General features: G+C 45.4%; 1 protein-coding gene across 2 annotated transcripts; it reads left to right on the top strand.

Moving 5' to 3' along the window:
- Window positions 1-1,315: 1,315 nt before the first annotated feature.
- LOC110506591 (C-type lectin domain family 18 member A-like) lies at window positions 1,316-26,154 on the top strand. 2 transcript variants are annotated; one of them, XM_036964197.1, is made up of 12 exons: window positions 1,316-1,533; window positions 2,386-2,477; window positions 19,349-19,579; window positions 19,841-19,938; window positions 20,094-20,215; window positions 20,788-20,895; window positions 21,051-21,143; window positions 22,770-22,876; window positions 23,005-23,134; window positions 23,277-23,373; window positions 23,924-24,015; window positions 25,620-26,154. In XM_036964197.1, exons 1-12 carry the CDS (start codon window positions 1,407-1,409, stop codon window positions 25,655-25,657), a joined length of 1,335 nt encoding a protein of 444 aa, XP_036820092.1. In that variant the 5' UTR covers window positions 1,316-1,406; the 3' UTR covers window positions 25,658-26,154. The 2 variants fall into 2 exon arrangements, with proteins under 2 accessions (XP_036820092.1, XP_036820093.1); XM_036964198.1 differs by lacking the exon at window positions 21,051-21,143.
- Window positions 26,155-26,506: the final 352 nt, after the last annotated feature.

The raw sequence follows: 26,506 nt of genomic DNA on the forward strand, positions 1-26,506 counted from the left end.
AACTCATCCCAAACCATCTCAATTGGGTTGATATCGGGTGATTGTGGAGGCCAGGTCATCTGATGCAGCACTCCATCACACTCCTTCTTGGTCAAATAGCCCTTACACAGCCTGGAGGTGTGTTGGGTCATTGACCTGTTGAAAAAGAAATGATAGTCCCACTAAGCGTGGGATGGCTTATCGCCGCAGAATGCTGTGGTAGCCATGCTGGTTAAGTGTGCCTTGAACTGTTCAGAGGAGAGTGAATCAGGCCTTCATGGTCGAATTGCTGCAAAATAAACCACTACTAAAGGACACCAATAATAAGAAGAGACTTGCTTGGGCCAAGAAACACGAGCAATGAACAGTAGACCAATGGAAATCTGTCCAAATTTGAGATTTTTGGTTCCAACCGCCATGTCTTTGTGAGACGCAGAGTAGGTGAACGGATGATCTCCACATATGTGGTTCCCACCGTGAAGCATGGAGGAGGAAGTGTGATGGTGTGGGGGTGCTTTGCTGTTGACACTGTCTGTGATTTATTTAGAATTCAAGGCACACTTAACCAGCATGGCTACCACAGCATTCTGCAGTGAAAAGCCATCCCATGCTTAGTGGGACTATCATGTGTTTTTCATCAGGTCAATGGCCCAACACACCTTCAGGCTGTGTAAGGGCTATCTGACCAAGAAGGAGAGTGATGCATCAGTGCTGCATCAGATGACTTGGCCTCCACAATCACCTGACCTCAACCCAATTGAGGTGAATTGGACCGCAGAGTGAAGGAAAAGCAACCAACAAGTGCTCAGCATATGTGGGAACTCCTTCAAGACTGTTGGAAAAGTATTCCAGGTGAAGCTGGTTGAGATAATGTCAAGGGTGTGCAAAGCTGTCACCAAGGTAAAGGGCGTCTACTTTGAATAATATAAAATATAAATATATTTTGATTTGTTTAAAACTTTTTTGCTTACTACTTGATTCCATATGTGTTATTTCATAGTTTTGATGTCTTTCTACAATGTAGAAAATAGTCAAAATAAAGAAAACCCCTTGAATGAGTAGGTGTGTCCAAAATGTTGACTGGTACTGCACATATATTTTAGCTAAACAGCCTAAACAGCCCCCCAGGGTCACCACTGCATGATACTTAATACTGTGTGGTTGAAAGGTCAGTCAAGCTTTTATATGTTTGGTTGTCCATGTGGGTTTATCGCAGATCATGTATCGTTCATTCAACTAAAGTTTGAGTAGCGGCCAACTTTGTGCGCGTGAGTGGATAAGAACAGTTGCAAAATGTTGAAAATTCGTGGGAAGGGGAGAGAGAGGGGGAGTGGGAGTGAACGAGAGGGAGAGACGAGCAGGGTAAAAAAGGGAGCCACTTGTCCACAAGGAGTTTAGAGTACTTGGCACTATTTACCTCAGTAGCCATGGGGTCTCTAACGGGACCCTTGTGTCTGCTTCTGTTTTTCATGGTGACCCTCCAGACCTCGTACCTCACCCACGCGAATAGGATAATCACGGAGCAACCGAGCCGCCCTGATTCATCTGAGAGCGGTAAGAGCGCGCGTCGACAGTTCTGTGTTCGGCTCAGCGCTGGTCAGAGGAAAACAGCAGGGTGGCCGATGCACGCGATACAGTATATGTGAAGAAAAGTGTGGTTGTTTTTATTAACTTATCTTGCAAAAAATCCTTAAACTATCCTAATTAATGCAGGATGTTATTTAATTTACGGTGGATATAGGCTTACATTTTACGCTATCATCCAGAGCGATGTATCGTAATGAGTGATTACATTTTCATACTGGGCCCCGTGGGAATCGAACCCACAACCCATGTTCTATCAACTGAGCCCTACTGGACTAACCAACTAATTTGAAGCAGATACAACTTGTAAATTGTCATCTGTTTCCTACATTCCATCTTAACCTTTGTAAATTGCAAAAATGTGATTTGCATATAGGCTAAACATTGGACATTCATTAGTAAATTATGCTATGCTACGTTTAATCCCCCAGTCAAAATAACCTGTGGGATTTTGCTTCTTTCCCAATAAAATAAAGAATGCTATAGGATTTTGAAAACTGTAAGATTTTGTTATAATTCTGTCAGAATCCTATTTGGGAAAAATATTCTCAGTAAGGATACAAGGCCTATATATTGAATAGAGATATTAGTTAGTATTAGCCCAATGATAGGCCAAACACATTTTAGCTCTCCAATGACAGGCCATACACATTTGTTTAGCCTATCACATGTACCGGCTGTGGATATACACTGTCCCAATGTTGTGGAGTGCTACTGTATCAACAGACCTTTCAGCCAACCCCCTTGCCCCCCTTACAGACACTTGCATTCCATTGCCATGGCGACCAGTCCTAAATAATTGTGTGCTTTTCTTTATTCCAGGGCTTGGGTTGAAGGAGCATTTTCTGATTGTTACACAGCACAATAGGCTGCGCAGCTGGGTCACCCCCATGGCCGCTAACATGCAAAAAATGGTTAGTTGCCTTGCCTGCCTTTCATTATATTTATTTTGTGTGTGTGTGTCAGTTTGTCTGTCTGTTTGTCTGTCTGCCCGTCTGATTGGGGAGGATAGGCTGGTCCTAGCTCTATAAGGGCAACTTCTACCCGAAGCTGTAAGCAAATGTAACTCGGCCGACAGCCGTGCTGCCATGCAGGCTGGCCCCTTTGAAACACATCACTGAGTTACATGGCTGCTGCTGCCTGCTGGACACCAAGGTCACCTGAAATAGAGCCCTGCCAGAAACCCTCCCCTGTGCTCTTTCCCATGCTCCCAATTACAATTGGTCACAGTCTGTCTCTTGGTTAACCGAGCCCTCGGTAAAGGCCCTCCATTTGATCCATGATTTATAACACAGCTATATATTATATCCAAAGGTACTGTACAGATCAGTTGAAATCGTATCCTCATAAGTAGTCACAGTTCCTCCCTCTCTGAGGGTATCCCCATTTCCTCATCTCTAACAACTAAAGAAAGGCAGCGACACCAGAGATTTCTCTCAGGGTATCTTCTGTTGAAACATTGATATTCCCAACAGTGAGAGATAGTGAATATCAGTCTGTTAACGAAGACAGTGCATGTTGCAGTCACAGGGACACTGACACCACAGCTGTTCTGTATGGTGCTGTCTCTGGCAGGGTGTTAATGCTGAAGGCCATAACCACTGTGTGGGGTGGATCTGGGATCTGTCCCTGGGGCTCTGAGATAGATATACCAGGAGGATTACATACGGTGTCTCTCTGTCTCTACTCAAACTAACAGTTTACATACACTAAGTTGACTGTGGCTTTAAACAGCTTGGAAAATTCCAGAAAATGATGTCATGGCTTTATATGTTACGGTGCGTGAATGAGGACCCAAAAGCGAATTAACGTAAACAGAGCTTCTTTAATAACAAAACATAGGTAGGCTCAGATGGACCGGCAGATTCCGACAGGACAGGACAAGGTTGCAGCAAACATGACGATAGTCTGGTTCAGGCATGAATAACACAAACAAGAATCCGACAAAGACAGAAACAAAAACAGAGAGAGATATAGAGGACTAATCAGAGGGAAAAAGGGAACAGGTGGGAAAAGGGGTGACGAGGTAGTTAGGAGGAGACAAGGAACAGCTGGGGGAAAGAGGGGGAGAAAAGGTAACCTAAAACGACCAGCAGAGGGAGACAGGGTGAAGAGAAAGGACAGAAACAAGACACAACATGACAATACATGACAGTACCCCCCCACTCACCGAGCGCCTCCTGGCGCACTCGAGGAGGAAACCTGGCGGCAACGGAGGAAATCATCGATCAGCGCACGGTCCAGCACGTCCCGAGAGGGAACCCAACTCCTCTCCTCAGGACCGTACCCCTCCCAATCTACTAGGTACTGATGACCACGGCCCCGAGGACGCATGTCCAAAATCCTACGGACCCTGTAGATGGGTGCGCCCTCGACAAGGATGGGGGGGGGGGGGAAGACGAGCGGGGGCGCGAAGAACGGGCTTGACACAGGAGACATGGAAGACCGGGTGGACGCGACGAAGATATCGCGGAAGAAGAAGTCGCACTGCGACAGGATTAATGATCTGAGAAATACGGAACGGACCAATGAACCACGGGGTCAACTTGCGAGAAGCGGTCTTAAGGGGAAGGTTCTGAGTGGAGAGCCAAACTCTCTGACCGCGACAATATCTAGGACTCTTAGTTCTACGCTTATTAGCAGCTCTCACAGTCTGCGCCCTATAACGGCAAAGTGCAGACCTGACCCTCTTCCAGGTGCGCTCGCAACGTTGGACAAAAGCCTGAGCGGAGGGGACGCTGGACTCGGCGAACTGAGATGAGAACAGCGGAGGCTGGTACCCGAGGCTACTCTGAAAAGGAGATAGCCCGGTCGCAGACGAAGGAAGCGAGTTGTGGGCGTATTCTGCCCAGGGGAGCTGTTCTGACCAAGACGCAGGGTTGCGAAAAGAAAGACTGCGTAAGATGCGACCAATAGTCTGATTGGCCCGTTCTGCTTGACCGTTAGACTGGGGGTGAAAGCCGGAAGAGAGACTGACGGAAGCCCCAATCAAACGGCAAAACTCCCTCCAAAATTGAGACGTGAATTGCGGACCTCTGTCCGAAACGACGTCTGACGGAAGGCCATGAATTCTGAAAACATTCTCGATGATGATTTGTGCCGTCTCTTTAGCAGAAGGAAGCTTAGCAAGGGGAATAAAATGAGCCGCCTTAGAGAACCTGTCGACAACCGTAAGAATAACAGTCTTCCCCGCTGACGAAGGCAGTCCGGTGACAAAATCTAAGGCGATGTGAGACCACGGTCGAGAGGGAATGGGAAGCGGCCTGAGACGGCCGGCAGGAGGGGAGTTACCGGACTTAGTCTGCGCGCAGACCGAACAAGCAGCCACGAAGCGACGCGTGTCATGCTCCCGGGTGGGCCACCAAAAACGCTGGCGAATGGAAGCAAGCGTACCCCGAACGCCAGGGTGGCCGGCTAACTTGGCAGAGTGAGCCCACTGAAGAACGGCCAGACGAGTAGGAACGGGAACGAAAAGAAGGTTCCTGGGACAAGCGCGCGGCGACGGAGTTTGAGTGAGTGCTTGCTTTACCTGCCTCTCAATTCCCCAGACAGTCAACCCGACAACACGCCCCTCAGGGAGAATCCCCTCGGGGTCAGTGGAGGCTACTGAAGAACTGAAGAGACGAGATAAAGCATCAGGCTTGGTGTTCTTAGAGCCCGGACGATAAGAAATCACGAACTCGAAACGAGCGAAAAACAGCGCCCAGCGCGCCTGACGCGCATTAAGTCGTTTGGCAGAACGGATGTACTCAAGGTTCCTATGGTCAGTCCAAACGACAAAAGGAACGGTCGCCCCCTCCAACCACTGTCGCCATTCGCCTAGGGCTAAGCGGATGGCGAGCAGTTCGCGGTTTCCCACATCATAGTTACGTTCCGACGGCGACAGGCGATGAGAAAAATACGCGCAAGGGTGGACCTTGTCGTCAAAGAGGGAGCGCTGAGAAAGAATGGCTCCCACGCCCACCTCTGACGCGTCAACCTCGACAACGAACTGTCTAGTGACGTCAGGTGTAACAAGGATAGGTGCGGATGTAAAACGATTCTTGAGGAGATCAAAAGCTCCCTGGGCGGAAACGGACCACTTAAAGCACGTCTTGACAGAAGTAAGGGCTGTGAGAGGAGCTGCCACCTGACCGAAATTACGGATGAAACGACGATAGAAGTTCGCGAAGCCGAGAAAGCGCTGCAGCTCGACGCGTGACTTAGGGACGGGCCAATCAATGACAGCTTGGACCTTAGCGGGATCCATCTTAATGCCGTCAGCGGAAATAACAGAACCGAGAAATGTGACGGAGGAGGCATGAAAAGAGCACTTCTCAGCCTTCACAAAAAGACAATTCTCTAAAAGGCGCTGGAGGACACGTCGAACGTGCTGAACATGAATCTGGAGTGACGGTGAAAAAATCAGGATATCGTCAAGGTAAACGAAAACAAAGATGTTCAGCATGTCTCTCAGGACATCATTGACTAATGCCTGAAAGACAGCTGGAGCGTTAGCGAGGCCGAAAGGAAGAACCCGGTATTCAAAGTGCCCTAACGGAGTGTTAAACGCCGTCTTCCACTCGTCCCCCTCCCTGATGCGCACGAGATGGTAAGCGTTACGAAGGTCCAACTTAGTGAAAAACCTGGCTCCCTGCAGGATCTCGAAGGCTGAAGACATAAGAGGAAGCGGATAACGATTCTTCACTGTTATGTCATTCAGCCCTCGATAATCTATGCAGGGGCGCAGGGACCCGTCCTTCTTCTTAACAAAAAAAAACCCCGCTCCGGCGGGAGAGGAGGAGGGGACTATGGTACCGGCGGCAAGAGCTACAGACAAATAATCTTCGAGAGCCTTACGTTCGGGAGCCGACAGAGAGTATAGTCTACCCCGGGGGGGAGTGGTTCCCGGAAGGAGATCAATACTACAATCATACGACCGGTGTGGAGGAAGAGAGGTGGCCCTGGACCGACTGAACACCGTGCGCAGATCGTGATATTCCTCCGGCACCCCTGTCAAATCACCAGGCTCCTCCTGTGAAGAAGAGACAGAGGAAACAGGAGGGATAGCAGACATTAAACATTTCACATGACAAGAGACGTTCCAGGAGAGGATAGAATTACTAGACCAATTAATGGAAGGATTATGACAAACTAGCCAGGGATGGCCCAAAACAACAGGTGTAAAAGGTGAACGAAAAATTAAAAAAGAAATGGTTTCGCTATGATTACCAGAAACAGTGAGGGTTAAAGGTAGCGTCTCACTCTGAATCCTGGGGAGAGGACTACCATCCAGGGCGAACAAGGCCGTGGACTCCCTTAACTGTCTGAGAGGAATGTCATGTTCCCGAGCCCAGGTCTCGTCCATAAAACAGCCCTCCGCCCCAGAGTCTATTAAGGCACTGCAGGAAGCTGACGAACGCTGGACCGACAAGGTAGTGCAGGATCTTGAAGGAGAGACAGGAGTAGTAGCGCTCACCAGTAGCCCTCCGCTTACTGATGAGCTCTGGCTTTTACTGGACATGAAGTGACAAAATGACCAGCAGAACCGCAATAGAGACAGAGGCGGTTGGTGATTCTCCGTTCCCTCTCCTTAGTCGAGATGCGGATACCTCCCAGCTGCATAGGCTCAGCACCTGAGCCGGCAGAGGAAGATGGTAGTGATGCGGAGAGGGGGGCAACGGAGAACGCGAGCTCCTTTCCACGAGCTCGGTGACGAAGATCAACCCGTCGCTCAATGCGAATAGCGAGTTCAATCAAGGAATCCACGCTGGAAGGAACCTCCCGGGAGAGAATCTCATCCTTTACCTCTGCGCGGAGACCCTCCAGAAAACGAGCGAGCAAAGCCGGCTCGTTCCAGCCACTGGAGGCAGCAAGAGTGCGAAACTCAATAGAGTAGTCTGTTATGGATCGATTACCTTGACATAGGGAAGACAGGGCCCTGGAAGCCTCCTCCCCAAAAACAGATCGATCAAAAACCCGTATCATCTCCTCCTTAAAGTCCTGATACTGGTTAGTACACTCAGCCCTTGCCTCCCAGATTGCCGTGCCCCACTCACGAGCCCGTCCAGTAAGGAGAGATATGACGTAGGCGACACGAGCAGTGCTCCTGGAGTAAGTGTTGGGCTGGAGAGAAAACACAATATCACACTGGGTGAGGAACGAGCGGCATTCAGTGGGCTCCCCAGAGTAACACGGCGGGTTATTGATTCTGGGCTCCGGAGATTCGAAAGCCCTGGAAGTGGCCGGTGGATCGAGGCGGAGATGGTGAACCTGTTCTGTGAGGTTGGAGACTTGGGTGGCCAGGGTCTCAACGGCATGTCGAGCAGCAGACAATTCCTGCTCGTGTCTGCCTAGCATCGCTCCCTGGATCTCGACGGCTGAGTGGAGAGGATCCGAAGTCGCTGGGTCCATTCTTGGTCGGATTCTTCTGTTACGGTGCGTGAATGAGGACCCAAAAGCGAATTAACGTAAACAGAGCTTCTTTAATAACAAAACATAGGTAGGCTCAGATGGACCGGCAGATTCCGACAGGACAGGACAAGGTTGCAGCAAACATGACGATAGTCTGGTTCAGGCATGAATAACACAAACAAGAATCCGACAAAGACAGAAACAAAAACAGAGAGAGATATAGAGGACTAATCAGAGGGAAAAAGGGAACAGGTGGGAAAAGGGGTGACGAGGTAGTTAGGAGGAGACAAGGAACAGCTGGGGGAAAGAGGGGGAGAAAAGGTAACCTAAAACGACCAGCAGAGGGAGACAGGGTGAAGAGAAAGGACAGAAACAAGACACAACATGACAATACATGACATTATAAGCTACTGATAGGCTAATTGACATCATTTGTGTTTATTGGAGGTGTACCTGTGAATATATTTCAAGGCCTACCTTCAAACTCAGTGCCTCTCTGCTTGACATCAGGTGAAAATCAAAAGAAATCAGCCAAAACCACAGAAAAAAAATTGTAGACCTCCACAAGTCTGGTTCATCCTTGGAAGCAATTTTCAAATGCCTGAAGGTACCACGTTCATCTGTTCAAACAATAGTACGCAAGTATAAACATCATGGGACCACGCAGCCATCATACCAATAAGTAATGGAATACCCACCCTGAAATGGACAAAAATGAATGGGAACTTATTGGCACCGCACAAAACATATACATGATGTACAATACCACTCAAATGGACGTTGTTTCATTCAAAACTTATTGCAAATGCCATATGGCAAATGCCAAGTGTCACACAGCAAAAATCCAATAGATTGCGAGCGCGCTCCACGGTAAATTTTCACATTGCAAATGCACATCAAGTCAAGACCCAAGGGTCAAATTTGGAAAATTTGAAAAAAAATGAAAAACTTATCACCCCCTTAAAAAAGTGCCTTCTGGACCGTTTTTTGAAATTCTTTAGATTTTTTTTTGTCAATTATACATGTATAAGAACTGTATGAACATACTTTTGTCATATGTATTGGCATTTAAAAAATTATTGTCAATAAGGCATATGTTTTGTCCATTTGCAATATGATTTCATAGGAAGTCACAAGTCGAAGTCAAAAGTCAGTGAACCATTGCCAAATGCCATAAGAAATGTCCAAATGCAATATGAAAGTGTTGATAGTGTCAAATCAGGTTGTTATGTCCATTTGCCATGTACGATCATAGGAAGTCGGTTTCCAAACCCAAAAGTCAGTGAACCATGTTCAAATGTCATTTATCCTGCCCAAATGATATATAGCATTATGTTAAGCCATGAATCAACCTAGATGGTCTATTTGTCATGTATGATGAGAGAGCAGTGGGACTCTGTTGTTCTTTAATGATTTTTTGAAAAACGTCCAAAATGACCAGGGTCGCCTGCTATTGGATGGGCAGTAGACCCTTTGCACCCCCCTAAAGGCAATAAAAAAAATAATAATTAAATGTGCTCCTGGTAACCCATTCCAATCACCAGGCGCACGGCTATCCATTTGCAATATGTTTCAATGGGCATTTACCATCACGAATTTGAACTTGGGATGGCCGGGCAGTGATTCTGGTTCCTCTCCATCGCTCGTTGGTGTTGATTTCAGAATGTCAATTTGGTGATGGTCTAACACTGTTTAAACATATTGCAAATGGACAAAAGTCAGCCAGCAAGTCACCGTCCATCAGTCAATTAGATATCATTCGGACACCAAACTGATACAAACTGACACCACACCTACTTTTTCCAACTTGTTTAGAAGCCAACTATCACATATTTCAGAGCAGGCCCAAAATTCACAGCACCTTCGGTTTAAACCATACTAAAACCATAAAACATGTAGTTACGTTCTAGCTGCGGGTCCAGTTCTGACATTATGTGTAGGTCTAGCTGAGGCGACCCAGAAACCCAAGTTTCGGCTCGATAGGTCATTTGGAGCCAGAGCAGGGACCTTAATTGGTGCTGATAATCCACATTTTCCGGGCGTTGCTACGGGGTCCTTGAATGAGCTATCGGACAGAAAATTTAAGGCCCATCTCTATGGGCCGAGGCGGTTTCAATGCACCTAGTCTTGCGACTCTGGGACTTTTCTAAATGTTGTCATTTTCGTGATGGTCAAAATTAATTTAAGTTATTGCAAATGTACGAGGCTGTTTCTCGGTCTTCTAGAGCCACATAACTCACCGTGCACTATCGACTTGAGCTCTAGAACAGGTTTCTAAAATTTCCAAGCTCAAGGTCTGACGGTTCTTTGATAGTTTGAACAAAGGTAACTATTGCAGGCTCTGTGTGTCTCTAAGCCTCACTCCGTCCTTGCTGTGTGTGTGTGTGTGTGTGTGCACGCTTTCCTTGGAAATCTGATGGGAGAAATGATTGATTTACAGTTCATGAGGGTTGCCTAATCACACGTATGAAGTTTTGGAAAGATCTGACTTGAGCCCCTATGACCTCAATTTAAGGGACTATCCTCATTGGGGTAGGCTTTTACAGAATCCTGAGTTTAAAGTCTTTACGTTAAGAATTGACTGATTTACACAGGGTTGAATGCAGTGTTTTCACAATCTGCAGGTTGGGTATATCAAAACACCTTTATGGTGTATTTAACCACTTCCGGTTTCTCTAGGAAGCTTAGAATCAACACAGGTGGAGTTCATAGTGGCCTGATGAATTGTCATCGAAGACAGGTTCATAAGACATTCATAACCCACATAGGCTTCAGGTTGAATTTAAGGGAGCAGGCAATGTATTCCTATGGGGAGAGTAGTCATTGCAAACTGTTTGATGTAAACACCCTGTTTTCACTGTTAAGGGTTAATGCCACACAGTCAAGGTTGCACAGATCGGGAGGACATCAGGAACATTCCATTGGTTGAATTGTCCTTCTAACCCTAATGGTTCTGCCACTGTCCCCTAAAAGCACCTGAAATTTAGGGCCAGGCTTCATTATGGGCCTACTTTTTTTCATGGTCACTGTGCTCAGACCAAGCGAGCTACGGTCAAGCGGGGCATCTCGTTAAACTCGGCACAGCCTAGAGATTATGGTAATGCCATTGTAGGCTCTTTGTGTCTTTAAGCCCCGCACTGTGTCACTCCATCCTTGCTGTTTGTGTGTGTGTGTGAGAGAGCTTTTCTTTGACTTCTGTTGGGAGAAATTACTGATTTACAGTTCATGAGTGTTGCCTAATCACACATATGAAGTTTTGGAAAGATCTGACCTTTTTAACCCTTCGAAACAGCCCCTATGACCCCAATTTAAGGCACTTCCGGTTGACACAGGAAAGTGAACACATATCCTCTTTGGGGTAGGCTCTTACATAATTTTGAGTTTTAAGTCTTTACGTTAAGAACTGACTGATTTTTTTTGAGCATCACCAATTGTACATTGTACGATTTCTCTTAAATTACGATAGATAAATGGCTGGTTCTTTTTTCCTGACACCATAGGTTTATGTACTTTGACTATTTTCGTTTTTGACCTTTAAGCCCGGAAAAATGTCCTTAACTCAAAAAGCGTTGAGGCCTCGACACCGTCTTTTTCGGGGCTAACTGCCCATTAGTCCAAACCTATGGTCACCAAGTTTCGTCTTCGAAGTCTTTTCCTTTTAGGAGAAATGGCCATGTTGTGATTGGTGATGTTTTGTACATTTGCAATAAGATTCCATTCGCAATATGTTGGAATTTACCGGGACAGCGGAAAAATGACCAAAGTTTGAACATTTTATAAAACGGAAACCGAATGTCCTAGAGACTTCGTTCGATGACTTCCCGGCCCCGGTGCACGGCCCACCACCATCGCCATCGAATTTTACAAACATTCGCGGATGTCTAGTAAGGGACCGTACATTTGCAATATGGAGTTTCTCATCGATCATACAGCAAATGCCAAAATGTGCCCTTCATGTATGGGAGGAGACTCGTTCTGTCTCCTAGAGATGAACGTACTTTGGTGCGAAAAGTGCAAATAAATCCCAGAACAACAGCAAAGGACCTTGTGAAGATGCTGGAAAAGTATTTAGTCAGCCACCAATTGTGCAAGTTCTCCCACTTAAAAAGATGAGAGAGGCCTGTAATTGTCATCATAGGTACACTTCAACTATGACGGACAAAATGAGAAAAAAAATTCCAGAAAATCACATTGTAGGATTTTGTAATGAATTTATTTGCAAATTATGGTGGGAAATAAGTATTTGGTCAATAACAAAAGTTTATCTCAATACTTTGTTCTAGAAATGTTTGCGAATTTATTGAAAATTAAATAGATACATATCTAATTTACAGAAGTATTCACATCCTTGATTTAATACTTTGTAGAAGCACCTTTGGCACCGTTTACAGCAGTGAGTATTTCTGGGTAAGTCTCTAAGAGCTCTCCACACCTGGATTGTGCAACATTTGCCCATTATTCTTTTCAAAATTATTCAAGCTCTGTCAAATTTGTTGTTAATTATAGCTCAACAGCCATTTTCAGGCCATAGATTTTCAAGTAGATTTAAGTTAAAACTGTAACTCGGACACTCAGGAACATTCACGATTTCCTTCCTGTATCTTTGTAGTGACTGGGTGTATTGATACACCATCCAAAGTGTAATTAATAACTTCACCACGCTCAAAGGGATATTCAATGTCTGTTTTTTTGTTTTTGTTTTACCCATCTACCAGTAGGTACCCTTCTTTGTGAGGCATTGGAAAACCTCTCTGATCTTTGTGGTTGAATCTGCGTTTGAAATTCGCTGCTCGACTGAGGGACTTCACAGATAATTGTATGTGTGGGAAACAGAGATGAGGTAGTCATTCAAAAATCATGTTATACACTATTATTGCACATACAGTGGGGCAAAAAAAGTATTTAGTCAGCCACCAATTGTGCAAGTTCTCCCATTTAAAAAAATTAGAGAGGCCTGTAACTTTCATCATAGGTACACTTCAACTATGACAGACAAAATGAGAAAAAAAATCCAGAAAATCACATTGTAGGATTTTTAATTAATTTATTTGCAAATTATGGTGGAAAATAAGTATTTGATCAATAACAAAAGTTTAACTCAATACGTTGTTATAGAAATGTCTGCAAATTTATTGAAAATTAAATACATACATATCTAATTGACAGAAGTATTCACACCCTTGATTTAATACTTTGTAGAAGCACCTTTGGCAGCGTTTACAGCAGTGAGTATTTCTGGGTAAGTCTCTAAGAGCTCTCCACACCTGGATTGTGCAACATTTGCCCATTATTCTTTTCAAAATTATTCAAGCTCTGTCAAATTTGTTGTTAATTATAGCTCAACAGCCATTTTCAGGCCATAGATTTTCAAGTAGATTTAAGTTAAAACTGTAACTTGGACACTCAGGAACATTCACGGTTTCCTTCCTGTATCTTTGTAGTGACTGGGTGTATTGATACACCATCCAAAGTGTAATTAATAACTTCACCACGCTCAAAGGGATATTCAATGTCTGTTTTTTTGTTTTTGTTTTACCCATCTACCAGTAGGTGCCCTTCTTTGTGACGCATTGGAAAACCTCTCTGATCTTTGTGGTTGAATCTGCGTTTGAAATTCGCTGCTCGACTGAGGGACTTCACAGATAATTGTATGTGTGGGAAACAGAGATGAGGTAGTCATTCAAAAATCATGTTATACACTATTATTGCACATACAGTGGGGCAAAAAAAGTATTTAGTCAGCCACCAATTGTGCAAGTTCTCCCATTTAAAAAAATGAGAGAGGCCTGTAGTTTTCATCATAGGTACACTTCAACTATGACAGACAAAATGAGAAACAAAATCCAGAAAATCACATTGTAGGATTTTTAATTAATTTATTTGCAAATTATGGTGGAAAATAAGTATTTGATCAGTGTGGGAGGGCACTGTGCAACCTGAAACAACACGAATGTGTGACAAGCCTCCAATGATAATCCACTGGGCAGTTGCTCTATATCTGTTCCCATCTATTACTGTGCCAGTCTTATCTCCCTTTGCTTACATTGCATGAGGACAGACGAAGACAGAGGATAATCAGTGGATAATGAAACACACAACGGTGGGGTTGAATAGTGTATGTCCTAGAGGCCTAATAGCCATTTTGTCCAAAACCGTCACTTATCATAGATTGCGTTCTCAAAGCCAATGATAGAGCAGAGTTCCTAGACTGCTGCTAAGCATCGGCAAACTGCACATAGCTGATAACACGTAATGAGAAAAAGAGGATGAGGATATTATCATGCTGCATTCAGGACTGTGGTATTACAGGTAATTTGCTTGCGAAGGCCGATGGAGGAATCCCGGGCGAGCTGAAGAAGCATATTAAGGAGCTTTACTGATAAACGCTTAAAAGGCTCAGGGCTTTAGCTGCGTTTGTGATTCTCTTTGAGGAATTTCCACCCAGGCAGGGCAGCAGGCGTGGGTAAGCACTGACTGATTGTGTCGGTAAAGAGATTATAGTGTGGCCCTGCAGCAGCCTCCCTCTTCTCCCTCTTCTTCTTCTCTTCAGGAGATAAAAGAGCAGCGCTTCACACAGTTTCACAAATGAGGCTCTTCTCTCTCTGTACTCAGTCCATGCCCTCTGGAGGTTCACCTAGGGCTGGGGAAGCCTGTCTGACAATAGGAGGTACTTTGCTTCAAATACAGAACTGGAAATTAGGTATTTTCTCTTGGTGTAAGACAGGAGAGGGAGGCGTTTGTTTTACGTCTACACGTTGCAGAAACTCGTTTTCTCGTTGTAATGACATCATTTCAAGTTTTGCCTGCTGGGTATGTGTGAGACAAAGTGTATGGGCGATGTGTATGTCTGCAGCTAAGTCATTTACAGTACATTAGGTCAAAGTTCAACCCGCTTAACGTCTCCACTTAGCTGAGGACTCACACAGCTAACAGAAAGATTTGAGTGGGCATGAAAACATCGACTGGGAAACAGTGTTCCTGCTGATTGTCACTGCTATTAAAAGCTCCGCTGTCTTGGCTTATTTTACACTACTTGCCAACATCAATTCCTCGGCTATAAGTTGTTGAATTTACGGACCATAGCAGAGGAAGACTAAACATATTCCTATGTCTGGTCTTTGCTTTACTACTGTAGTTACTTAATTCCTTGCACTGATGCATTGTGATGTGAAAATGGAACATTCAAGAAGGGGACTTGCCTGGTGACCCTGCTCCCCTCTGGAGGCATCAAAGCGTGCGCTGATGATTTTGACCAGAGGACATCAGAGGGAACAATGTGCTCAAAGGGGCTTAGCACAGACTCTTAATTAGCTGTCACTCCCCTGACATCTGGACATGCCTCCATTCATCAAACAACAAATGTCCTATGATGAGGAAGTAGTGCTAATGATGAAGTTAGTCCTACAGGAAGCAACATCATCCTTTCCAAGCTCTTTATAGTATGGCATGTATATTCCCATACACTGGGCCTGTTGTATTCTCTTCAATGTGTTCATGTGTCAGTCATAAGACCATCTGAGTTTTAGTAGGTATTTTCCTTAATAAATTGAAACACATGTCTCCAGTTAGTGTTTCTGAGTATTGAGGATCTCTTACTTCACTGCAAGGTTGAATAATTGACAAACGGGTCAGTGTTCCCTTTTAGAAGGCCCTTAAATATTAACACTGATGTACCAGATGAAGATTAACTTAAAAGGTGACAACATGAAAACTCCCCTCTTTTCACCCCGTCAGTGGACCCAGTCAAAGCCACTGTGGAGGAAATGACATTGATTTGTTTGGCTGTCTCATTCTTGCTCCCCTCTAAGGGGGGTGTTTTTATATAACACACATTCAGGTGAAAACACCAGCTGTGAGCTCTGCTGAGTACACACAGGCAGGCTGTGAGCTGTGGCTATCAGTAGGACAGGAGTGGCCTGGAGAGTGTTTGTGTTGGGGTCCCTCTCAAGGTGATGGAAGGCTGGCAGAATCTCTGAGGAACAACGTTGAGAAGGTGTGGAAAGATGCGACTGGTGGGGGCTGTAGTAATGGTGAAGGAGAAGAGACGGGGGTCAGTGAAATGGGGAGATGGTTGGATGTTGACGGCCTGGCTAACTTTTTTCTCTCTGAAGAGCGAATGGGACTCGGATAGCTTTGCATGACATCCCACTGATGTGTGCCAGGATACCCTCTCTCTCTCCCTCCCCCTTTCCTCCCCTTCTGTCCCCTCTCCCCATCTCTGAAACAGGACCCCTTCTTTGGGGGCCAGTCGTGAAACGGCATATGTGGAAACACGCCCCTTTCACATTCGGGTCCTGAGTGCTGACAGCCGTCTCCACGATAACTGGCTGCAGTTGTCGGGGCAGCTAACGCTGAGCGGAGACATTCTGCTACCACTCGACACGCACAAGACGAGACAGGGGTCAAACGGCTTAGCCAATGAGTGACAGCCACTGTCCGTCTCCCTGTCCTAACAGAGGCAGAGGCTGCCTCATCAGTTCCTCATCAGCAAAACAGAAGAATCCACACTGTTTATATGCTGCTTATACAGTGCATTCAGAAAATATTCAGACTTTTCCCACATTTTTGTTATGTTACAGCCTTAGTCTAAAATATATATTTTTTTAAATCCTCATCAATCTACACACAATACCCAATAATGACAAAGCGAAAACAGGTTTTCATAAAATGTTTGCAAATGTATTACAAATAAAAAACAGAAATACCTTATTTACATAAGTATTCAGACTCTTTGCTATGAGAGTCGAAATTGAGCTCAGGTGCATCCTGTTTCAACAACATGAATGGAGTCCACCTGTGGTAAATTCAATTGATTTCTACACGATTTGGAAAGGCACACACATGTCTAAAAAAGGTCCCACAGTTTACAGTGCATGTCAGAGTAAAAAACCAAGCCATGAGGTTGAAGGAATTGTCTGTAGAGCTCCGAGACAGGATTGTGTCGAGGCACAGATCTAGGGAAAGGTACCAAAACAATTTCTGCAGCATTGAAGGTCCCCAAGAACACAGTGATATATCCTCACACCAATATTTTTTACATTTGCAAACATTTCTAAAAACCTCTTTTTGCTTTTTAGGGGGTATTGTGTGTAGATTGATGTGGGGAAAAAACAATATAATCTATTTTATAATAAGCCTGTAAAGTAACAAAATGTGTAAAATGTCAAGGGGTCGGAGTACTTTCCGAATGCACTGTATGCTTATAAATGTGTCTACTGGGACACTGTTTAGACACTCAGTTCTTCATCTGCCTCAGTGCCTTGTGTCTCTTTAGTGGGCGGATATCCCAACTCAGTACTTGATACTGACAGGCCCATCATGTTTCTGACTGTACTGTGTCTTTAAGCATAACCCTGTGAGTCTGTCTATGTTGTAGCAGGCTCTGTGCCAGGAGAGGAGAGAATGTTAATAGGTGTGTGACGTTGGGATTTCATTTGATCCCTCCACTTTAGAGACACGCACCTCTCACCAGACCAGGGCATGACTAAAGGACGCTAACCCATCCAGACTGTCCCGCCTCTGGCCCCCTACTCCCCACCCCCGATTTACCCCTACACTCCATGACCCCTTCTCCAACTCCCCTTACTTCTCTCTCCCCCTACATCCCAGTCCACCAGTGTCTATATCTCTCCTCTCATAGTGAGAGGAGAGACATAGAGGAGCTCAATGGGTGTAACTTTTGTTGACAATTTTGATACCCTTTGGAAACAAAACATGTTTTATAAGGAGGATGGGATCCACCCAAATAATTTGGGCTCCTGGATCCTTTCACAGCATTTACAAGGCTGCGTTGAGACAATGACTTACTAATGACCCAAAGCCCAGCTCAGTTAATCCCTACCATTGTGACACTGAGTTGTCATAATGCTGAAGCAAATGTATATTATACCAGGGGCATTGGAAGACACAATGTAAGTAACCTAATTGATGTCCCTCTAACTGCCTCTGCTGATCCTACAGCTATTGTATGCTGTAATCATGTGCCTATGAACCAGATTTATACTGGTAGCACTGAGGCAGTGTGCCCTAGGAGGAAGTCCACTGTGTGCAGATCACCCTGCACTAACATAAATAACAAGAGCATATCTACTTCTGCTAAGCTTCCCAGTAAAGCAATGAAAACAAGTAAGCATCCCAGAAAAGTGCTCAAAATAGCCCACGTTAACATATGTAGCTTAAGAAACAAGGTTCTTGATAATACCTTTGATACAGTGGCAGCAATACAAGGTTATAACATTTACAGAAATGCGAATGGTGGAGGTGTTGCTGTTAATATTCAGAACCACATTCCTGTAAAGCTTAGAGGATCTCATGTTAAATACAGGTCTCTTCACTGTCCCCAAGTCCAGAACAGACTATGGGAGGCGCACAGTATTACATACAGCCATGACTACATGGAACTCTATTCCATATCAAGTAACTGATGCAAGCAGTAAAATTAGATGTAAAAAATCGAATGGAACAGTGAGGACTGTAAAGAAACACAAACATAGGCACAGACACATACATACACACACACGAAAACATATGCACTATACACACAAGTACACATGGATTTTGTATTGTAGATATGTGGTAGTGGTGGAGTAAGGGCCTGAGGGGGCACAGTGTGTTGTGAATGCAATGTTTTTAAAATTGTATAACTGCCTTAATTTTGCTGCACCCCAAGGAAGAGTAGCTGCTGCCTTGGCATAATAAACACAAATACAAATACAGGGCTCATAGGACACCTTGCTTAGCCGGAATCCTCTCCTAAGTGCACCAGCTTTGAAAGCAGAGATCACCTTTCAGCCTCCCAGGGTGTTCGCTGTTCACCATCCTGACTGTGTAGTTTCTTTAGGACTGTCCTGTTTAAGATCAGGTACCATCACATGGCCTGTGCTGGCCTTTAGCGATGAATAGCACACTTGCTGTTGTTGATCTATTTAAGGCCTATGAGGATGAGATAGTATACTCAGTGACCTAATGGTCAGCTGGCCGAGCAGCAGAGTCACTCTGCCATGGTCTGTGATCATACAACCAACTTTATTTATTTATTTCCCTCCCATACTCCTTTTTTATCGATCTCCCCATCAGTCCCTGCACAAATACCGTATCCATTTTAGGCTATAGATTTCCAGAGCTCTGCGACTAAGTCTTCAGAAGAAACATTGTCAGTGAACATTAACAATGGGAGGCCAAATGGTGAGCCTGGCATGGGGAGTGTCCCAAAAGCTAAATGTGTCCCTGAAAAAGGGCCCTTCAGGTCACAAAGAGAGGAAGTCGGTCTGTCACCCTCAGTCAATGGAAGGTTGTTCCCCTTTGTATTAGTTTAAACGTGTGTGTGTGCGTGCGTGCGTGCGTGTGTGTGTATGTGTGTGTGTTGTCTTCTCCCCCTTCCCCATATCTGTAGGACTGGAGTGAGAAGCTGGTTCTACTTGCCCAGGAGAGGGCGGAGTCTTGCCACACAGACCCCTCTCCTCAGGACCAACAGCTCCGCCACATTGGCTGGAACACCCATCACTCAGCCCATGCCACAACTTCATTTGCTGAGGTCATTGACTCATGGTTCGAGGAAGGGAGGGACTTCATGTACTTGAGTGGGCAATGCAGAGAGAATGCTACCTGCCAACACTACACACAGGTAATGGTTAACAGTACTGGATCTGCCAACTGTGCAGCAACCCCAAGTAACTTTGTGTCAAAACAAGCAGTCTCAATTCAACTATCATTTCAATTTGACTAATTGGTGTGACTGAGTTTGTGTTGCCCACTTGCCAATACATTGTGTTGCCAATATACTCCCTTTCCCACTCTGTTTCTCTCTAACTCTGTCTGTGTGTCTGTCCTGTCTGTCAATCTCTCTCTGTCCGTCTGTCTGTCTCTCTCTCTCTCTCTGCTGTAGTTGGTGTGGGCCACCTCCAGTAATGTGGGCTGTGCCAGACAGTTGTGTCTGAGGGGTGATGCTCTCTGGGAGCTGTTTGTCTGTGCATACTCCCCTGGGTAAGAACACAATTAATTTACCTAATGTCAAACTTCTCCTCCTGTTTTAGTACTCAGCCTTAGCGTGCGTGCGTGTGTGTGCGTGTGCGTGTGCGTGTGTGTGTGCGTGTGTGTGTGTGTACATGTATACGTGTGTGATATATGTCTCTCTGCAGGGGTAACTGGGAGGTGAATGGGAGGTTGGTGGTGCCCTATGTTACTGGTTTCTCCTGTTCTCTCTGCACCTCTTCCATGTCAGGCTGCTTCAGACTGTGGGACCACGTGGGAGGACTGTGTGGTGAGACCCCTATAGAGAACACTCTCATTCATTTAAAGGTAGACTCAGTGATATGATGTTGCCATGAGCAGCACCGCAGAGCCACGGGACCAAAACAGCGGTGAAGCCTCGCACATCAACGCTCTTAGTTGTTGTCGAAATGGACCCACTATGCTGTTTACTTTGTGCATATAGTTGTGTCTACCTTTAAATTAGTGAGAAATGTTAGCATTTGAATCATATTAGCTGTTCCTTACTCAAAGTAGTATCTATTTCAACCAACTCTGTTCTCTACAGATTGTTGCCTTAGAATCTCTTTAGTGCACTAAAAGCGACGTATCACCTCTATTGAAGATGACAGTTCATTATCTATTTTGAGCCAAAGACGTTAAGTGTATTTTTTGCCTCACTGAAGTATTGTCATGTGAAGGGGTTTTCTCTTAATCCGGTTTAACTGTATAGCCAACACGTAACCACTTACCATGCAATGATGGCCTTGTCAGAGAACAAGCACTAACTGGAGGCTAAATCTATTAATGGAAAAATGAAGACTTTTAAGCATAGGTATTTAGGAAATTGTATCTGTGTTCCAGAGACCCCCAGGAACCCATGTCGTATGAGCTGTGGGCAGCATGGTCGTCTGAACATCTCCTCCTGCCAGTGTCATTGTGGACCTAGGTTCACCGGACGATTCTGTCAGGGTACCCGTCTATGTGCCTGTTTACCAGTCTGACAGTCTACTATAGTCATTATTATCTTTGTGTGTCTGACTAGGCATGCTCTGCAGTGTGTGTTCAGGTATCTCTGTAGGTGCATCATGGTCGATATACTGTATGTGACTGTGTGTGTGTTTCAGTGCGCTGCAGTGTGAAGTGTGTGCACGGCCGCTACAAAGAAGAGGAGTGCTCCTGCAAGTGTGATGTTGGTTATGGGGGTGCTGAGTGTGCAGGTGAGTGTGATGTTGGTTATGGGGGTGCTGAGTGTGCAGGTGAGTGTGATGTTGGTTATGGGGGTGCTGAGTGTGCAGGTGAGTGTGATGTTGGTTATGGGGGTGCTGAGTGTGATGTTGGTTATGGGGGTGCTGAGTGTGCAGGTGAGTGTGATGTTGGTTATGGGGGTGCTGAGTGTGATGTTGGTTATGGGGGTGCTGAGTGTGCAGGTGAGTGTGATGTTGGTTATGGGGGTGCTGAGTGTGATGTTGGTTATGGGGTTGCTGAGTGTGATGTTGGTTATGGGGGTGCTGAATTTGCAGGTGAGTGTGATGTTAGTTATGGGGGTGCTGAGTGTGATGTTGGTTATGGGGGTGCTGAGTGTGCAGGTGAGTGTGATGTTGGCTATGGGGGTGCTGAGTGTGCAGGTGAGTGTGATGTTGGTTATGGGGGTGCTGAGTGTGATGTTGGTTATGGGGTTGCTGAGTGTGATGTTGGTTATGGGGGTGCTGAATTTGCAGGTGAGTGTGATGTTAGTTATGGGGGTGCTGAGTGTGCAGGTGAGTGTGATGTTGGCTATGGGGGTGCTGAGTGTGCAGGTGAGTGTGATGTTGGTTATGGGGGTGCTGAGTGTGATGTTGGTTATGGGGTTGCTGAGTGGGATGTTGGTTATGGGGGTGCTGAATGTGCAGGTGAGTGTGATGTTAGTTATGGGGGTGCTGAGTGTGCAGGTGAGTGTATATGTGTGTGGGAATCAGGGTTGGGGTCAATTCCATTTCAATTCCAGTCATTTCAGGAAGTACATTGAAACTTTACTGTATTAATTTAAATGGAATTGACCCCAACCCTGGTGGGAATACGTTTAGGTAGCCATTGTGCTACTGTCACACCATTACTTTAAACCAGAATGAACTCCTGTCATCATTGTATCTAAGTCAATGCACCCTCTCTTCTATTAAGCTTCAGCCTGATTAGATTCAATGTTTACTGTGTTATCAAGCCATATGCATCTCAGGGGTTTTTCTTGTTTGGGCAAAAGACCGTCCTCCGTCCTCTCTCCTCCATCCTCTCTCCTCCTAGAACTGGAAACCGATAAGTGGTCATGTCGTCGAGCAGTGTGTCAATTTGTAAGTAGGAAGAGTGTCCTCCCCCCTCGATAGCCAGAGTTTTGAAATCTGTCACACCCCCATTTGAATCAGCTTTTGTTTTGTCAGAGACTAAGAACATGCACACATTTAAAAACAATATGCTACTTATTGTTTTATCTATAAAATGTCTTGCACAACTAACTTAATTAATTTGGATCATTTTACACATTTATTTTGGGATCCACCTCTTTAAACGTAATTTGCCTATTGACGCGCGATTGCAGAAGGACCATCTAATTTCAAGCAAGCACATTTTCATCCACGTTCACTCTGCTCTACAACTCTCCTCGATTAACTTTGAACGTTTTCAAAAGGTGGCGAGTGAGGACAGAGGAGAGAGGACGCAGGAGGTGAGCAAATCGAAATGATAAAAGGTCATAGTGTTTATTGTGATCAGAATGGACTGCGGTCTGTACACTAAGTTTGAGCCAAGATGGATGGTCAGTGTCTGGTGTCTCCTTTACTGAGGCCTAATGTGTGTTGCTTATGTTTCTGTAGAGAAGCAGCAGTTTCCCTTCCACAACTGTGACGTGAGGATAGATGGAGAGTGCTTCATGGTGTCTCCAGAGGTCAACACCTACTATGGAGCCAAGACCCACTGTCAGGTTAGAGAGAGAGAGTGTGTGTGTGTGTGTGTGTGTGTGTGTGTGTGTGTGTGTGTGTGTGTGTGTGTGTGTGTGTGTGTGTGTGTGTGTGTGTGTAACCCATGTTGTGGTGTGTGTTTGGACCCCAGGAGCGAGGAGGGATTCTGGCCCAGATCCACAACCAGAAAGTTCAGGACATCCTCGCATTTTACCTCAGCCAGCTGGAGCCCAGCAACGAGGTCACAGACCCTGACTTTGAGACACGCAACTTCTGGATCGGTACGTCACTTTCACTGTCCTTCTATACGTACAGCCAAATAGCTTTGACAGACTGACTTTGGGAGTTTGTGTGAGCAGCATTGAGATGTGTCAAGGTGAGATAAGGATAAGCATCCTGTAAGGTTGTGTGTATTGTGTCCAGGGCTGACATATAAACCCCTGAAGGACTCTTTCCGCTGGGACTCAGGAGAAATCCCCACATACAACAGCTTCGCCTTTGGACAGCCTGACAACCAGGGGTGAGAGAGTCATAACTTTTGACAACTTAATGATAATAGTAACAACAATTATAACTTTGTATTATCACGTCACCTTGTTGAATGGATAATCATAAAATAATATTAGAATCTACAGTAAGCAGGTGGAATGTGGCACTGCAAATGCGACTCCACTAAATTTTTTACTGGAATGAACATATTGATACCATCATGGTTATTCTATATTGTGTGGAACACAGGTATAGTCTCACGTAGTCTCACATTATCACCTCACCCTCTGTGTCAGGGGGAGAAAAGCCTGGGCCCATACCCACAAAGCATCTCAGAGTAGGAGTGCTGATTTAGGATCAGTTTTTCCTTTTAGATCAAAATTAATATGATTATATGGACAGATCCTAGATCAGCACACCTTATCTGAGATGCTTTGTGGATACGGGCCCTGGACATTGAGGCTACTGTGTTTGAAAGCAGAACTGTCATTTTCTGTCTGACCACCAGATGTCTCTGTGTCCCCTCTCTCCATCTCACTCTTCCTCCCTCTCTCCTCTCCCTTGTGTCTCTCTCCCTGCAGCTTCGGGAACTGTGTGGAGCTGCAGGCTTCCAGCGCCTTCAACTGGAACGACCAGCGCTGTAAAACATGCAACCGATACATCTGCCAGTACGGTGAGAGAACACAACTCTATGAGAGACAGAAAGAGACAGAGGTGAAAAGAGAGGGAGGGAGAGAGAGGTGGAGAGAAACAGAGAGATGCTGAGATATTCTAATCAAGGAAATCTGTCCTCACACTGCATCCAGACTCATTACCATTAGATGTAGCATTCACTGATATATCTTAAAACTCTCTAAACCTGCAGGTGGTTTAAAACACCTGTTGGACATTGACATCACCGTGACAACATATTAAGAGAGACTGACAATAGCTCGTAAAAATTCCTGACAGACAGAGCGGAGTTCATACACTATCGGTAGAAGTTACCAGTACACACAGATCTAGGATCAGCTTACTATCCCCAAATTTTGACCTTAAATCAGCATGCAAGGGAAAGACATCAGGACCCTCCCTACCTGGTCTCTCTGGCTGAGGGATGCTGGAGTCAAAGTGAGTGTTCAGTATAAAACCCAAGCAGAGAACACATAAACACATAAACACATCACAGCCCTAACTCCTGATCTGGGTGCAGTGTTTACCGTCTGTGTTTACAAGGGAGAGGCTGTGTGACACGGCCCACACATTTTAATGATACACTCAGCTGGAATCAATGGCACTCAGGGCTCCTCATAAAGAGCCTTTTAGAGATCGATATACGTCAGGCCTACAATGGAACCAAACACACACATTTCTCCCCTCTATAATTCACCAGAGTGATGGAGTCAGAATTGGAGGGTGGTATTGTTTGTTTGGTTTTGGTTAATTGTGTGCGTTCTAGGCAGGAGGCGAGCGCTGCAATCTCATATTGATCATCCAGGGCCGTCCTAATCCAGTCAGTGTTGCTGGACGTTTCTAACAGCTCACCGTTTAAAAGCTCTGAATCTTGATGGAAAACCATAGGCTTCTTAGAGCGAGAGGCCTTTGTGTAGAGAAGGGTCAGTATAGAGGATTGGAGAGGAGTGTGTGGGTAGGTGAGCGTGTGTGTGTGTGTGTGTGTGTGTGTGTGTGTGTGTGTGTGTGTGTGTGTGTGTGTGTGTGTGTGTGTGGGTGGGTAGGTGGGTGGGTGGGTGGAATGGACCTGACCAGAGCTTAAAGTGGAGTGATAAGGCTGGTGAAAACAGAACACATGAGAACACAGCTGGACTAGAGGGGAGCATGTTTTACTCAACTCCCTCCTCTACACAAGCACTCTAACTAAAACAAAAGATTCATTGGAGCAACAAAGAGTGAAATGAATGGATTTGACTGTGATTAATAGCTCCCCCACACACTCACACACTCACACACTCACACACACACACACACACACACACACACACACACACACACACACACACACACACACACACACACACACACACACACACACACACACACACTCTATCTCGTACCCCCCTGAAGGTATAATTGTGAAGCTGCATTGATGTGTTCTGTTAATTGGCAATAAAATGATAAGCTGAAAGCACAGGGAGCCTGAGGGGTCCACACAATTACCCAGATACAGTGTGTGTGTGTGTGTGTGTGTGTGTGTGTGTGTGTGTGTGTGTGTGTGTGTGTGTGTGTGTGTGTGTGTGTGTGTGTGTGTGTGTGTGTGTGTGTGTGTGTGTACATCCACAGCTCCAGAGCACATAGCCCTGTGGGAGGTTGGCCGGTGATGAACTCGGCACTCGAGGGTGGAGAGCACAGAATTGGAGAGGTTGGGGAGGTGGGTCGTTTGGGCCGTTCGTTGGACCCGGTCTGGGTGTGTGTCAAGCAGAAGCTGGTCTTATTGGTCTTATTTCATCCAGTGTTTTTCACGCCAACTCTTGTTGCACATATCCCCTGTTGCTGGTCAGGACTGGGTCTGTCTAACCAGTGCAGGAAAAAAGCACACAATGGGAGAACTTCCAAACCAACAGAGTTTGAGCTCAACTGTAGATGGTCCATGGCAGCACAAATCTGTGTTTTGTATGATACTGTTTTTTGTATTGCATATTCTTTTCTCTGACTTAGCTAAATTATGATTCATTTGTGATGTTTGTCATACCTGCCTCCCTGCATTGTCAGTTTGAATGTACAATTCTCCCCAATGCACTGAATGTACAGTACCATGACAACCACTATTTTTGCTTTCTCAGTCATCCAGTAAGTTAATTAAAACGGTTTGCTACAATGTGCTGTGGGGTATTTTTCCAGACTCGGTAATTCTATTGGTCTCTGTGTTTGTTAGTGTGTGTGTGGTGTTTAGTGGAACGTTTGTGTTCTAGTATGTGAGTGTTTGTTAGGAATAGTTTGTGAACGTGGCACTGTGTGTCTTTCTACACTAGTTTGGGAAGAGGCCAGTTTTACTCCTGTGTGTTGGGAGCGTCTCTGAGGTGACATCACAGACCGTGTCCAGGAATCCCTATGGACCAGGGATGAGTGTGTTCAGCTGTTTGTCAGGCAGCACTAGGAGGGGAGAGGGGGATGAGGGTGGGAGTATGAGGGGAGGAGTCGGCTGCAGAGAGAGGGATTAAACCAACCTG

This window comes from Oncorhynchus mykiss, chromosome 26, assembly GCF_013265735.2.
Source record: "Oncorhynchus mykiss isolate Arlee chromosome 26, USDA_OmykA_1.1, whole genome shotgun sequence".
Lineage (NCBI taxonomy): Eukaryota > Metazoa > Chordata > Actinopteri > Salmoniformes > Salmonidae > Oncorhynchus > Oncorhynchus mykiss.

Bases quoted from the DNA above. Each gene is read 5' to 3' on its own strand.
- LOC110506591 (XM_036964197.1), top strand. From the start codon at position 1,407: ATGGGGTCTCTAACGGGACCCTTGTGTCTGCTTCTGTTTTTCATGGTG. The intron at 20,896-21,050 runs GTACCCGTCTAT...TGTGTGTTTCAG, and splicing joins CACCGGACGATTCTGTCAGG to TGCGCTGCAGTGTGAAGTGT. The intron at 23,374-23,923 runs GTGAGAGAGTCA...CTCTCCCTGCAG, and splicing joins GGACAGCCTGACAACCAGGG to CTTCGGGAACTGTGTGGAGC.